This window comes from Lolium rigidum, chromosome 6 (assembly GCF_022539505.1).
Source record: "Lolium rigidum isolate FL_2022 chromosome 6, APGP_CSIRO_Lrig_0.1, whole genome shotgun sequence".
Classification (NCBI taxonomy): Eukaryota; Viridiplantae; Streptophyta; class Magnoliopsida; order Poales; family Poaceae; genus Lolium; species Lolium rigidum.
In genome coordinates, this window is record NC_061513.1 from 113284455 (window position 1) to 113300825 (window position 16371).

A 16371-nucleotide genomic window follows, 5' to 3' on the forward strand; every position below is an offset into this window, starting at 1 on the left:
ATGATCTCGGCGGCGGAGGAGGAGGCGAGTGGTGATACGTCTCCGACGTATCGATAATTTCTTATGTTCCATGCCACATTATTGATGTTATCTACATGTTTTATGCACACTTTATGTCATATTCGTGCATTTTCTGGAACTAACCTATTAACAAGATGCCGAAGTGCCGGTTCCAGGTTCTCGCTGTTTTTGGTTTCGTAAATCCTAGTAACGAAATATTCTCAGAATTGGACGAAAAAAAGACCCAGGGTCCTATTTTGCCACGAACCTTCAAGAAGACCGAAGAGCATACGAAGTGGGGCCACGAGGTGGCCAGACCACAAGGCGGCGCGACCAAGGAGGGGCCCGCGCCGCCCTGTGGTGTGGGCCCCTCGTCAGCCCTCCGACTCTGCCCTTCCGCCTACTTAAAGCCTCCGTTGCGAAACCCCTGATGCGAAAAAACCACGATACGGAAAACCTTCCAGAGCCGCCGCCATCGCGAAGCCAAGATCTGGGGGACAGGAGTCTCTGTTCCGGCACCCTGCCGGAGCAGGGAAGTGCCCCCGGAAGGCTTCTCCATCGACACCGCTGCCATCTCCATCGCCATCTTCATCACCGCTGGCTGCTCCCATGAGGAGGGAGTAGTTCTCCATCGAGGCTCGGGGCTCGTACCGGTAGCTATGTGGTTCATCTCTCTCCTATGTACTTCAATACAATAATCTCATGAGCTGCCTTACATGATTGAGATTCATATGATGATGCTTGTAATCTAGATGTCACTATGCTAGTCAAGTGAGTTTTACTTATGTGATCTCCAGGAGACTCCTTGTCCCACGTGTGTAAAGGTGACAGTGTGTGCACCGTGTGGGTCTCTTAGGCTATATTTCACAGAATACTTATTCACCGTTATGAATGGCATAGTGAAGTGCTTATTTATATCTCTTTATGATTGCAATGTATTTTGTATCGCAATTTATCTATGTGCTACTCTAGCAATGTTATTAAAGTAGTTTTATTCCTCCTGCACGGTGTAATGGTGACAGTGTGTGCATCCGTGTTAGTACTTGGTTTATGCTATGATTATGACTCTTGTAGATTATGAAGTTAACTATTGCTATGATAGTATTGATGTGTATTATTCCTCCTACATAGCATGAAGGTGACAGTGTGCATGCTATGTTAGTACTTGGTTTAGTCGAATTGATCTTTCATGCACTCTAAGGTTATTTAAATATGAACATTGAATTGTGGAGCTTGTTAACTCCGGCATTGAGGGTTCGTGTAATCCTACGCAATGTGTTCATCATCCAACAAGAGTGTAGAGTATGCATTTATTTATTCTGTTATGTGATCAAAGTTGAGAGTGTCCACTAGTGAAAGTCTAATCCCTAGGCCTTGTTCCTAAATACTGCTATCGCTTTGCTTGTTTCTTGTTTCTATGCGTTACTCATTGCTTGTTTACTGTCCTGGGCAAAGCACTTTTCTGGTGCCGTTGCTACTGCTACTATTTATTCATACCACCTGTATTTCACTATCTCTTCGCCGAACTAGTACACCTATTAGGTGTGTTGGGGACACAAGAGACTTCTTGCTTTGTGGTTGCAGGGTTGCATGAGAGGGATATCTTTGACCTCTTCATCCCTGAGTTCGATAAACCTTGGGTGATCCACTTAAGGGAAACTTGCTCGCTGTTCTACAAACCTCTCGCTCTTGGAGGCCCAACACTGTCTACAAGAATAGAAGCTCCCGTAGACATCAAGCACTTCTCCGGCGCCGTTGTCGGGGAGGAAAGGTAAAAAGGCACTCATACTCCGGTTCCGAGTAACGGTACTTTTACGGCGCCATTGTGTTTGTGCTCGAAGCTATTTCCTTTAGATCCCGCAATTGCATCTTTTTGTTTCTTGTTTACACTAGTTTGGCATAATGGACAACAATGAGCTTCTTATTCTATTTCCTGATTTAAAACATGGATTGTTTGATGCGAAAATTAAAAAACCTATGGAATCTTATTTGCATGCTGGTAGTAATATTAGTATGAACGCTTTGGACACCATTGTTGATAATAATGTAGAAAGTTCTAAGCTTGGGGAAGCTGGTTTTCATGATCTTTTTAGTCCCCCAAACATTGAGGAGAAAATTTTCTTTGATGATACTTTGCCTCCTATTTATGATGATTATAATAGTGCTCTTTTGGTACAACCTACTGTGGAGAGTAATAATATTATGCATGAGACTCATGATAAGAATGCTTTATGTGATAGTTATATTGTTGAGTTTGCTCATGATGCTACTGAAAGTTATTATGAGAGAGGAAAATATGGTTGTAGAAATTTTCATGTTACTAAAATGCCTCTCTATGTGCTGAAATTTTTGAAGCTACACTTGTTTTATCTTCCTATGCTTGTTACTTTGCTCTTCATGAACTTGTTTATTTACAAGATTCCTATGCATAGGAAGCATGTTAGACTTAAATGTGTTTCGAATTTGCCTCTTGATGCCCTCTTTTGCTTCAAATACTATTTCTTGCGAGTGCATCATTAAAACTGCTGAGCCCATCTTAATGGCTATAAAGAAAGCACTTCTTGGGAGATAACCCATGTGTTATTTTGCTACAGTACTTTGTTTTATATTTGTGTCTTGGAAGTTGTTTACTACTGTAGCAACCTCTCCTTATCTTAGTTTTGTGTTTTGTTGTGCCAAGTAAAGTCGTTGATAGAAAGGTTGATACTAGATTTGGATTACTGCGCAGTTCCAGATTTCTTTGCTGTCACGAATCTGGGTCTACCTCCCTGTAGGTAGCTCAGAAAATTAAGCCAATTTACGTGCATGATACTCAGATATGCGCGCAACTTTCATTCAATTTGAGCATTTTCATTTGAGCAAGTCTGGCGGCCTAATAAAATCCATCTTTACGGACTGTTCTGTTTTGACAGATTCTGCCTTTTATTTCGCATTGCCTCTTTTGCTATGTTGGATGAATTTCTTTGATCCATTAATGTCCAAGTAGCTTTATGCAATGTCCGGAAGTGTTAAGAATGATTGTGTCACCTCTGAACATGTTAATTTTTATTGTGCACTAACCCTCTAATGAGTTGTTTCGAGTTTGGTGTGGAGGAAGTTTTCAAGGATCAAGAGAGGAGTATGATGCAATATGATCAAGGAGAGTGAAAGCTCTAAGCTTGGGGATGCCCCGGTGGTTCACCCCTGCATATTCTAAGAAGACTCAAGCGTCTAAGCTTGGGGATGCCCAAGGCATCCCCTTCTTCATCGACAACATTATTAGGTTCCTCCCCTGAAACTATATTTTTATTTCGTCACATCTTATGCACTTTGCTTGGAGCGTCGGTTTGTTTTTGTTTTTTGTTTTGTTTGAATAAAATGGATCCTAGCATTCACTTTATGGGAGAGAGACACGCTCCTCTCGTAGCATATGGACAAGTATGTCCTTAGGCTCTACTCATAGTATTCATGACGAAGTTTCTTCTTCGTTAAATTGTTATATGGTTGGAATTGGAAAATGCTACATGTAGTAACTCTAAAATGTCTTGGATAATTTGATACTTGGCAATTGTTGTGCTCATGTTTAAGCTCTTGCATCATATACTTTGCACCCATTAATGAAGAAACACTTAGAGCTTGCTAATTTGGTTTGCATATTTGGTTTCTCTAGAGTCTAGATAATATCTAGTATTGAGTTTTGAACAACAAGGAAGACGGTGTAGAGTCTTATAATGTTTACAATATGTCTTTTATGTGAGTTTTGCTGCACCGTTCATCCTTGTGTTTGTTTCAAATAACCTTGCTAGCCTAAACCTTGTATCGAGAGGGATTACTTCTCATGCATCCAAAATCCTTGAGCCAACCACTATGCCATTTGTGTCCACCATACCTACCTACTACATGGTATTTATCCGCCATTCCAAAGTAAATTGCTTGAGTGCTACCTTTAAAATTCCATCATTCGCCTTTGCAATATATAGCTCATGGGACAAATAGCTTAAAAACTATTGTGGTATTGAATATGTACTTATGCACTTTATCTCTTATTAAGTTGCTTGTTGTGCGATAACCATGCTTCGGGGACGCCATCAACTATTCTTTGTTGAATATCATGTGAGTTGCTATGCATGTCCGTCTTGTCCGAAGTAAGAGAGATCTACCACCTTAATGGTTGGAGCATGCATATTGTTAGAGAAGAACATTGGGCCGCTAACTAAAGCCATGATTCATGGTGGAAGTTTCAGCTTTGGACATATATCCTCAATCTCATATGAGAATAATAATTGTTGCCACATGCTTATGCATTAAAGAGGAGTCCATTATCTCGTTGTCCATGTTGTCCCGGTATGGATGTCTAAGTTGAGAATAATCAAAAGCGAGAAATCCAAAATGCGAGCTTTCTCCTTAGACCTTTGTACGAGCGGCATGGAGGTACCCCATTGTGACACTTGGTTAAAACATGTGCATTGCAAAGACCCGGTAGTCCAAGCTAATTAGGACAAGGTGCGGGCACTATTAGTATACTATGCATGAGGCTTGCAACTTGTAAGATATAATTTACATAACTCATATGCTTTATTACTACCGTTGACAAAATTGTTTCATGTTTTCAAAATAAAAGCTCTAGCACAAATATAGCAATCGATGCTTTCCTCTTTGAAGGACCATTATTTTTACCTTTATGTTGAGTCAGCTCACCTATCTCTCTCCACCTCAAGAAGCAAACACTTGTGTGAACTGTGCATTGATTCCTACATACTTGCATATTGCATTTGTTATATTACTCTATGTTGACAATTATCCATGAGATATACATGTTACAAGTTGAAAGCAACCGCTGAAACTTAATCTTCCTTTGTGTTGCTTCAATACCTTTACTTTGATTTATTGCTTTATGAGTTAACTCTTATGCAAGACTTATTGATGCTTGTCTTGAAGTACTATTCATGAAAAGTCTTTGCTTTATGATTCACTTGTTTACTCATGTCATTACCATTGTTTTGATCGCTGCATCCACTACATATGTTTACAAATAGTATGATCAAGGTTATGATGGCATGTCACTTCGTAAATTATCTTTGTTATCGTTTTACCCGCTCGGGACGAGCGTAACTAAGCTTGGGGATGCCGATACGTCTCCGACGTATCGATAATTTCTTATGTTCCATGCCACATTATTGATGTTATCTACATGTTTTATGCACACTTTATGTCATATTCGTGCATTTTCCGGAACTAACCTATTAACAAGATGCCGAAGTGCCGCTTCCGTTTTCTGTTGTTTTTGGTTTCGAAATCGTAGTAACGAAATATTCTCGGAATTGGACGAAATCAAGACCCGGGGTCCTATTTTGCCACGAACCTTCCGGAAGACCGAAGAGCATACGAAGTGGGGCCACGAGGTGGCCGGACCACAAGGCGGCGCGGCCAAGGAGGGGCCCGCGCCGCCCGTGGTGTGGGCCCCTCGTCGGCCCTCCGACTCGCCCTTCCGCCTACTTAAAGCCTCCGTTGCGAAACCCCGATGCGAAAAAACCACGATACGGAAAACCTTCCGGAGCCGCCGCCATCGCGAAGCCAAGATCCGGGGGACAGGAGTCTCCGTTCCGGCACCCCGCCGGAGCAGGGAAGTGCCCCCGAAGGCTTCTCCATCGACACCGCTGCCATCTCCATCGCCATCTTCATCACCGCTGCCGCTCCCATGAGGAGGGAGTAGTTCTCCATCGAGGCTCGGGCTGTACCGGTAGCTATGTGGTTCATCTCTCTCCTATGTACTTCAATACAATAATCTCATGAGCTGCCTTACATGATTGAGATTCATATGATGATGCTTGTAATCTAGATTTCACTATGCTAGTCAAGTGAGTTTTACTTATGTGATCTCCGGAGACTCCTTGTCCCACGTGTGTAAAGGTGACAAGTGTGTGCACCGTGTGGGTCTCTTAGGCTATATTTCACAGAATACTTATTCACCGTTATGAATGGCATAGTGAAGTGCTTATTTATATCTCTTTATGATTGCAATGTATTTTGTATCGCAATTTATCTATGTGCTACTCTAGCAATGTTATTAAAGTAGTTTTATTCCTCCCGCACGGTGTAATGGTGACAAGTGTGTGCATCCGTGTTAGTACTTGGTTTATGCTATGATTATGATCTCTTGTAGATTATGAAGTTAACTATTGCTATGATAGTATTGATGTGTATTATTCCTCCTACATAGCATGAAGGTGACAGTGTGCATGCTATGTTAGTACTTGGTTTAGTCGAATTGATCTTTCATGCACTCTAAGGTTATTTAAATATGAACATTGAATTGTGGAGCTTGTTAACTCCGGCATTGAGGGTTCGTGTAATCCTACGCAATGTGTTCATCATCCAACAAGAGTGTAGAGTATGCATTTATCTATTCCGTTATGTGATCAAAGTTGAGAGTGTCCACTAGTGAAAGTCTAATCCCTAGGCCTTGTTCCTAAATATCGCTATCGCTGCTTGTTTACTCGTTTTATCGCGTTACTATCGCTGCGTTACTATCGCTTGTTTACTATCCCGGGCAAAGCACTTTTCTCGGTGCCGTTGCTACTCGCTACTATTTATTCATACCACCCGTATTTCACTATCTCTTCGTCGAACTAGTACACCTATTAGGTGTGTTGGGGACACAAGAGACTTCTTGCTTTGTGGTTGCGGGGTTGCATGAGAGGGATATCTTTGACCTCTTCATCCCTGAGTTCGATAAACCTTGGGTGATCCACTTAAGGGAAACTTGCTGCTGTTCTACAAACCTCTGCTCTTGGAGGCCCAACACTGTCTACAAGAATAGAAGCTCCCGTAGACATCAAGTGGCCGCACCTCCATGCGGCCATTCGCACCTCCGAGATGGAGGAGGCGAAGGGCTGGGAGCTCTACGCCCAGGCCCGCCAAGCGCGACGGGAGGAGGAGGAGGCGGCGCGGCGGGAGGAGGCCAGGTGCCGCGCCTGGCAGGAGAGGCAGTAGCGCCTCAGGGAGGAGGCGCTGCTCCGTGCGCCGCCGCAGCCTCGGGTGGCTCCGGACCCCCACTCGGCCTGGGAGGAGGCCCTGTGGTCTCCGTGGCCGGAGTCCCTGGCGCGGTTGAGCCACAACAGCGCCTCGCCGCCCGGGGACGTCGTCCACGACGACGACGCCCACAGGGGCTAGGCGGCGCACTGGCGGCCACCGCGCCGCCGACCAAACCCTAATAGAGGGTTTTTATTAGTTTAAATTTAAAAGCCCATATAGGGGCTTCTTTTGTTAGTTATTTTCCCAAAATAGGGCTATGTACAAATTTGCCCATAATAGGGCATATGTTGAATGAAATTTCATTTCAATTTGCCACTTTTCTCTTTTTTTCGTGTTTCTACGATTATGCGCTACGTCCGCGTGTCCGCTCGGCCACCCAAACGGCCCAAACCGGACGGCCCAGCGCGTCCGTTTGGGTCGCGCGGTTGGAGATGCCCTTACATCTCCTGGGCTCAGGTCATCCTGTTATTTTTTGAAAATTAAAATATATTTATACGTTTTTAAAAGTTTTTAAAACTATATCCAGATTAGCTAATGATGTATCCCAAAAGCTGGAAAAATATTTATTTCAAATACTTTGTATTCTAAGCTACACAAAATGACAAAAGTGATATCAAAGGCTTTGCATTCTAAGCTACGCAAAAATGACAAAAGTGTGGATCTTGGTATACATATTTCAAATCTACATATTTTATAAGTTTTCTCATTTTTCGTGCATCCTACAATACAAATAATTCTGCACTAAGATTTTTCATGCTTGTCAATTACATCATTGATCATGTCTAAATTTATTTTAGATTTTTTTAAAACTTATAATATGGTTTTGATTTTTTTTAATGAAGAGATCAATGTAGCTAGGGGGCAAATACAATTTTCGATAATCATATGGTTATTAAAATCCTTTGAGGCTAGTTGTGCAATGTTGGTCTTATTCGGGTTTTTTTTTTCATGGAGAGCACAATGGAAGAAAACCAAGGTAAGAAAGTAAAGCTTGAGGCTTCTTCAATGTAACTTTTAATGGTTATATCAGGGGCGTTCATTATTCATGTTAGTTTCAGTGTTTGATGCACTTTGTTTGAGTAATTACTAAAATTAGATCGTTTGCTTAAAATAAAGAAGAAATGGAAACTATGGTTTTCACATACATGGCAACAGATTAATTAAGGCACCGAGAAATCGAGAGGAGAACCAAAAGGGGTGTTTTTGGACATGCTTGGCTAGCTATGCCTGCCGAACTAGAAGGACACCATGTTGTCGATCTAGTAAACCTGTCCCTTGTACATGATCTAAATTAAATGAGCGTGTGTGTTCCCCCTTGATGCTGCAAGAATGTTCAGCTTGGCCCCTGAACTTTAATTTTCTACACATCCGTGCAGGAGTGCATAACTCAAAGTATATTTACATTCTGTTACAGAGCATTGGACACGCATGGTCAGCAAAACATCTGGCAGTCACACCAATGGCCATTGCATTTCTAACTGTATCCAGTGGAGGTTCTCACTCTTATGCATGCTGCTTACTTCTCTTGAGGAATGCCAAGATGTTGCTGCGGTGGCTGGCTTTCTTCTTCTTATGAACGCCTGGAGCAATGTGAGCATCCTGCTAATATTTCAGAGGAAATTTTCTTACGCATCAAGGTTCAAGGTAGAAAGAAAGGAAGCATGTTCGTACTTGTTAACTTGTATTGCTCTGTGCATGACTGAATAAAACTTACACACGTAAGCAGTATCGTGCTGATTTTATGGTGTAAATAGTGTTTAGAGTACATATTGCTATTGAAGTGAACAAATACATGATTGATTGAATGTAGGATACCTCTGCTCTGAAGGAAAATGACCTTGTTATGGATGCTGGGTTTCCAACGTCTGCAACTGCCACGGTAACTTCCCTCCCTAATAAGAACACCATATCAACATATATTCGGTAAATCGACAGCGATTGTATGCATAAAGTAAGCTTAAAACAGCTGAAAACAACTAGCTGCTGTTATTTGTAAATCCAGGAAAGCGAGTTGAGGTCGTGCTGAAAATTGGGACATAGGAGAGGAGAATGGGCTCTTCAGCTGGTTCTTTTATTGTCACAGACATAGAAAGGGGGTATGTTTTTCCATGTATATTTGGGGATTTTTAGCAGTGCACAGAATACACCATTTCTTCTCTTCAGAATGGCAAGAAAGCAGAACAAATTTACGTGGAAGATACACAATCATTCCAAATATTTTTCATTTCCCAAGAAAATTACCGATGGTTGACTCAACATCATATGGCTTCAGAGTGCGATTGGCTCCAGGCACCGGGTGACCCCTGCTGTGTGACAATGCTAATAATGTCATACACTGATGCAAATCGCAGATATATAATACTAATAGGTTCAAAGAAAGTGAAATAACTTGAACTGGAGTATATAACAAACCTTGAATCAGTAACATTTTCCTTATTGTTTGTCTCCGTAGCTGGAGTGAAGAAGTGGTACTAGTTAGTAAAATCATAGCTGAGCTGAAGTATTCTGCAGGTTCATCATGTAGAATCAAACAAAGCTTGAAAACTGTACATTGCGAGAGGTAACGGCGATGATACTGAACGGCGCCGGTGTCCATACGTAGAGCCAATAGGTTGAGAGAAATTGCATATTGTTCGCATGTCAGAAGCCTCTGGTACAGTCAGGAAATCATACATATTCAGTGAGTATAGCAAGGTTCAATTTGGTCGATGTTCATCAATTCACTGTTTCATCATCACATATGGCGCATTCTACACTCCAATTTTTTTGAGCCTTGCTCCGGTGTCCCCCCCCCACCCCCCCAAGCCCACCACGGTAAGTTAGTGAAAAAGTCTACATAACCCCTGGGAGTTTTAAAATTTGGACAGTAACCCCTCAACTTTAAACTGGTACGTATCTTTAATTCCAAAAATTATGTAAAACGAGGCAATTGAACCCTAGACTCGGGTAAGCTACTTTGGAGGCTGGTTTTGCCTCGCTCCATCATTCGCCCAACATGGGATTGGGTTGTAAAAAATTAGTCAACATCCGTCTTCTTCTCGCTGACGTGCACGTCGGGGGAAGGGACGAGCCATGTTGCCCTGCTGCGTCACGCCACAAACTTGGTCCCGATTACCACGTCGGAGCCGTCGGAATTGGAGCAAGGTAATAGAGCATGTCCGCGAGCGGCACAAGTACGAGGAGCTGCAGCAGCCGGAGAACGCCGCCGGTATCACCATGTGGGCGAAGTACAGGACGGAGCTTCAGCCGCTGTCGTCACGTTCAGGTCTGCCACAACCGTAGCCGTTTCCATGAAAGTTCAGCTTTGCATGAATTTTGCACTTCTCCGTGGCCGTTTATGTACAAGATCCGATGATGGAAATCCCATGCTAGTTATGATGCTTTGCAACTCGTCGGCGCTCAATTTCCTAAACTAGCGACGCTCTGACTGCACATCTAGCCACGACCACGATACTCGACAGGCAGTGTGCCGCTCTCGTTTTGCCGGCGCCCTGCCCCTTTGACAATGAGCGGCCTGATGCAGTACACCAGCATGGTCAGGCGGTTTCATGGACGCCTACATGGTGACGCCATTAGTAGCCTCGACGGTGACGGACTTCCTTAGCCGCTCCAAGTTGTACCTAATTTTGGTAGTGCCACGTTCCCAAAACCGGCCTCCCAAATAGCTTACCAAAGGTTAGAGGTTAGGGGGTAATTGTTTGATTTTAGAATTTTGGAGATTTAAGTATGTCAGTTTAGAGCTGAGGGGGTTTAGTGTCTAAACTCTAAAAGACCTGGGGTTATGTAAACTTTTAATAAGTTAAGCCACGAAGAGGTATCAGGAGATCCTGACCATCCACAATAGGCAACGTTCAGAGAGGGGGGGGACACCGGAGCAAAAGCGAATTTTTTTCAGGTAATTACACGAGCTCTCTTCATGCCATACACAATTTATTACAGCGAGTACAAGCAGAGGGAATGCCAACCTGTTTCAGGAAGGTGATCTTTCGCTCTGTTTGCGTGATCTCGGTCTTGTCCTCCAGCTGGTGCTCGAGCTTGGATGAAACAGTTCCCAGGTGATCAATCACCGTCACAACCGCATCGCAGATGTAGCTCTTGGTACTGTCCAGTATCCTTCACCACGCGCAAGAAATTGAACTTACACGCGGCCATCGGCTCCACGAGAGGAAAGGGAAGAAATGGATGTGTTGGAGTGAAATAATCGACGGAAGATCTGCACTTACAGCCTCTTCTGCTCGGTGCCGAGGAACGCCTTCTCGCAGCAGTCCGCCGCCTGGTGCAGCTGGAACCGCAGATCCTTGAGCTCCTGCAGCTCAAAACGTAATGGTCAGACCAGAATCTAGAGGCACGCACGCCACGCGGCGCGATTGGGAAGTACAGTAGGAGGGAAAAGAACAGGCTCAACTCTGAGCGCGCCGTCGAAGCTCTGGGCCGCGCCGAGACGCGATGACGACCTGACGAACGGCGCCGCGGGGGAACGCTGACGCCCAGCCTCGCCGGCCTCTGCGTCCATCTCCGTTATCCTTCTCTCTCGGAGACTGGAAATGGCAGGAGCGATAGTGGGCGGGCTCTCGGTGGCTGACGCTACACTAGCGCGCGACGATGATTGATGAGTCCTGATTCCTGAAAATGGGATGTACAGACAAACGCGCGCGCGCGCGAAAGAGGGTGTTCGTCCGGGTACAGGGAGGAGCAACGAGACAAGGCACGGCAGGCGATCTCGTGATCCCCTCTTTTTGGGGTCAGAGGCAGTTGGACGGCGCGCTAGCTTGCGCTGCGCTCGTCACGGGCAAGCGAGCGTACTACCCTCGGGTGCAGTGTTCCCATAAAAAGTTTGGCTTCGACTCTACGGCTGCGTCGTCCGGTTAAGGAGGAATCTGAATCTCGTGCTCATTCCTCTCTTCAACGCAGTCGGTCGACATGTTTGACAGCCTTTTGGATTTCGTCAGAATTTTGCTAGCAAGCTTCCCTGACGTTATGTAAAATCTCGTCTGCAATTTATATTCACAAAAAAATGATGCGTAAGAAAAAGATTTTTGGGAAAATCTAAGTAGGAGTAGCATAGTGTGTAAGGTGGGCTTTCTTTTTCTTTCGCTGCCCCGCTTCTCCAGCAGAAATTTTCCTTACAGAGAGAGAGATGTTGCATGCATGAAAAGCTTGACACCTCATGCTAACACCATTTATTTATTGCAAATTTAAGTGTTTAAAATGATTTATCTCATAAACTTAATCCCATCAACGGTCTGTCTACATCGTTGAGTTTGTTGGATTTCAAAACAAGATCCCGCGTTATGTTTGAGGATTTTTGGCTTTGGTTCTTCGATGTTTGAATTTTTTTAGCACTGTAAAAGTGAGGACCAATATAGCATGTGGAAACTAAGAACCAAAAATTCTTAGGACCAAAATTTTGGCTTGTTTCTCGGTTATCCAAAAGAATAGATGCGGGTAGAGATGCAAGAGGAGATGAAGATATGCAGGTCCACCGCTGCTATTTAGGGCTCACGACATAGCACAATAGAGAAGTCAAACCATAAGAGAAGGTGTTGAAGGTTGGAGAGGTAACGCGATGGCACGAGTCAACGGTGGTGGTGTGTGTGGCTATGGCACAAAGTTGGCTAGGGTTAGGGGAGGTGAAAGACAAAGGGTAGGGAAGACGAAGAGAGAAGGCGCGCGTGTCTGTGTGTGTGTGCGCCATTTTGGATTTGTTTCAGTTTCTTCAGATATTTCGAGTACCTAAGGTGAAACCCAAATTAAGTTCGGTTTTTCAAAGTCGAGGACCAAATTAGATACACAAGTTATGGGTTTAGGTATAGTTGGTTTCAATACCGTTTCGGACTTTCAGTTCTCCATTAAGATGTCCACCCCTACGATATTTAGGTGTCATTTTCCACTATTTGGCCTAGCTTTGGGGCGTGTGACTCCAAGATTCTAATTCTTAGGAATGTTCTCTTATAAAGGGTTTTATGCAATAAGACATTATTTTGAACCCTCGATCCTTACATGAAAGATTAAGCCCTAGTTATTTAAGAAGTGCAATGCACGTTTATCATTTATGTTCATAATTCAAAATTCTTGCCCTAGTTATTTAAGAAGTGCAATGCGCGTTTATCATTTATGTTCATAATGCAAAATTCTTGGATCTATTTCATGTGTTCCATCAGGAGACACCATCTGCAATATTTATGTTTTCTAGAATCATGTAGAAAGTACATTTTTTTTTACCAAGAACTGTGGGGCAAAACCCCCATAGCATTTTATTAAACCCCCAACTTTACAAAAGTTTATGTACAGAAAGAAAGAAAAGAGGACTATACAAAATAAAAGAAAAGGGTTACAACAGGGTGTCTATCCAGGACTTGAAGGATTCAGAGTGCTTGTCTTTGATCCTGTGTGCATGCAGTGTAACTTCATGCTTGAATTTACTGACCCATGCTCTAAAAGAAGGTCTCACATGCTGAAAAATAAATTCATTCCTCACTTTCCAAATATGCCAGCAGGCCAGGATCACAATCTCAGTGAAGAAAGGTTTAGCAAAAGCTGCCCTTGCCCTGATAAACATGGTTTCAATATTATCTGCTTACTCCCATTCAATCTGTAAATAAGTTCATATTCTTCTACTGAAATTGCACTCAAAAAAGAGGTGAATCCAGTCCTCAGTGACATGACAGGGGCATAGCACACAGTTGTAAACATTGGTGTGTAGAAAGTACATGGTGTGTCATTCTTGTGTTTTTCTTATTCTTGTGTTTGTGAGTATCCAATCTAAAGAGGCACTAAATTCTCCCTCACACTTCCTAATGTTCTAAGAGCATCTCCAAGAGCATTGCCATATTTTGGATACCAAGCCGGTTTTGGCTTTAGGATAGAGAAGGTTTGGGTATCCAAAGAAAATCTGTTTTTCTAGCATACCCAAAACAAGCATGGGGGTTTAAATTGTGCATATATGCAACACACAGCTTTTTAGACATAAGGCTCGAGCAGAGCTCGGCTTTAAATTAATAAAGCCCCACTGCCAACAAGGTTCATACAACAAAGTTAAACATAAGCACGCCACACACATCCAGCAGCACGAGGGCTGGGCTCACAACATATATGCAACACACAACTAGCATGGGGGTTTAAAATATGGTTTTTGTTATCATGATGAGACAACTAAGAACTTATTTTCCAGTGTAAATTCATCCATTCTACATGGCCTGTCATCCACGTGGCTTCTAACTTGTACCCTTCACGTAGTGTTGCAAGTATTTTTGACAACTAGTTAATGAAATGGACCAAAAGTATAGAATTTCATTAGGGTGGAAGTCGCTTTGCGGGTCATTTACAATTGTACTCATTTGTTTCGTTCATGGTCGTCTCTACAACGTATGGAAAATAATGAGATCTTTATGGTGGTTTACACACGGTTGGAGGGTCGGTGATGGATATCTTTACCCCTCATGGATGGCAGCGTTGTCTATGGATCAGCCTCCACGCCATTGGCATTCTACGAGATCTCTACTTCTTCTTGTATTGTGTCGTTTGTTTATTTTTCTTTTCTTGCTGGAAGTTGTGTGAATCCTCTCTATGCAGGCCGAACTTCGGTTCTTATGAATTGTATTAACTTATTGAGTTTAATTAATAAAGCGCTCTTAATCGGAAAAGGTGCATATATATATATGCAATCTAAATCACTTTAGCTATAGTAAGTTCAAATCGAGTAGAATATAATCAGAAAAAGTAGGAAACAAATGGTACATAACTATTATAGCCCAGTGTTTATCATCAATTGGACACAAATCTAATGAAGCAAATAACAAAGTTCATCGAAACTGAAATATGAAACTACAAACCGAAAGAGCAAATCAATGATTTTGTTCGCCATTCCACTCCCACCACTTCTCGATGAGATCTTCCTTAAGCTTCTGATGAGCCTTCGCATCTCGAGTGTCATGAGAACTTGAAGGAATTTTTATTGGTCTTCTCTCTGGCGAGGATCTACCATCCTTCCAATGAAGTTGTAGTGGTGGTCAAAATCTTGATCATGGTCATACTCGATGATCATATTGTGCAAGATCACATAATCCATCATGATCCTCCAAAGCGTCTTTTGGTCCCAAAACCAAGACGGACAATAGTAAATTGGACTTGTAAAATACCAAATGTACTCTCCACATCCTTTTTAGCGCAACTTGAGCGTTATGAGAACAAGATTATTTGTTACCATGGGGGTTTGGAGTTAGTTTGACAAACATTGCCCATTGTGGGTATATCCCATTGGCAAGGTAGTATCCCATTTTATTTTGTGCCCATTTGCCTCAAATTCCACCTCTGGTGATTCTGATCATGGCTAAGCTTGCAAAGAGTGGTCATCTTCAAATTGGCTGGGATTCCATAAGCCATATTGCGCAAACCTGTGGTTCTCTTCCGCAAAGTGCTATGACCAAGCAAACCCGTACAAGGCTTTATCTACAGAAAGAAGCTGTCATGATCTTGAATCATGTTGGAAATGTAGATGAACAAATCCATGCCCGATAGGGAGCGTTCCCTTTCCTTTAAGATTTCAGATTCAAGCACTAGGAACAATTTTTCCTTTTCTTTTCCTTTGGATCTTAGATACATGGAACTTTATAAATAGCACTACATCGGGGAAATGCGGAGTTGTGATGAGAAATTCAATTCGGCTCCTGGGTGCGTATGCTCTCTCTACCAAAAAATCTTATTTCGAAGTGTCAAAAAAATTTGACAAAAAATTCTACATGTACATCTTCATAATATATGTGTGTTCGTCAAGTTTCAAGAAAACCCAACATTTTTTGTGGACTATGTAAAAAAGAGAAATTTTATCTTGTAAAAAACATTATTTTTAGCACTGAGTTTTGTCTTTTTTACACACGTCACATGACAAGTCGATTTTTTTATGAAACAACTTTGTAAATATGTAGCACGTGAAGATGTACGTGCGAATTTTTCGTTTCATATTTTTTGAAATTTAAAATGTGAGTAAGATGCATTTTAAACTAAAGGGAGCATATGCTCCCATGTTCCAAAACATCACTCCCGTTTATGATCTTGTTCTTGTCGAAGTATTGTTTTATACTTATGACCAGTACAACTTCTTCCAACACAAAAGGAGTAGTACAGCTTCTGTTTCGGAAGGGCAAAGAGTAGTACAACTGTCCAACAAGTACAGTAGCATTCTGACCATCGAAAGAGTGCAGAACAAAAGGGGGCAATCTGCAAACCTGCCATCTGATGAAGCGTTAGTGGCCTAGGGAGCTCCCGCTCACATCCGCTGTTGCAGACGAAGGCCAAACAGCACAGTAGTTTCCCCGGTTCCTCCAAGCATCCTTCACGCACACTATCGCAGTACTCTGC

At 42.7% G+C, this 16371-nt stretch overlaps 1 protein-coding gene across 1 annotated transcript; it reads right to left on the reverse strand.

The window, feature by feature from the left end:
• Positions 1-8196: 8196 nt before the first annotated feature.
• LOC124665998 (probable protein ABIL5) lies at positions 8197-11527 on the reverse strand. Its single transcript, XM_047203352.1, has 8 exons — positions 11420-11527; positions 11238-11320; positions 10980-11127; positions 9565-9664; positions 9427-9466; positions 9256-9317; positions 8830-8906; positions 8197-8613 (listed from the first exon to the last, which is right to left on the reverse strand). The coding sequence occupies exons 1-8, from the start codon at positions 11525-11527 to the stop codon at positions 8518-8520; spliced, it is 714 nt and encodes a 237-aa protein (XP_047059308.1). The 3' UTR covers positions 8197-8517.
• Positions 11528-16371: the final 4844 nt, after the last annotated feature.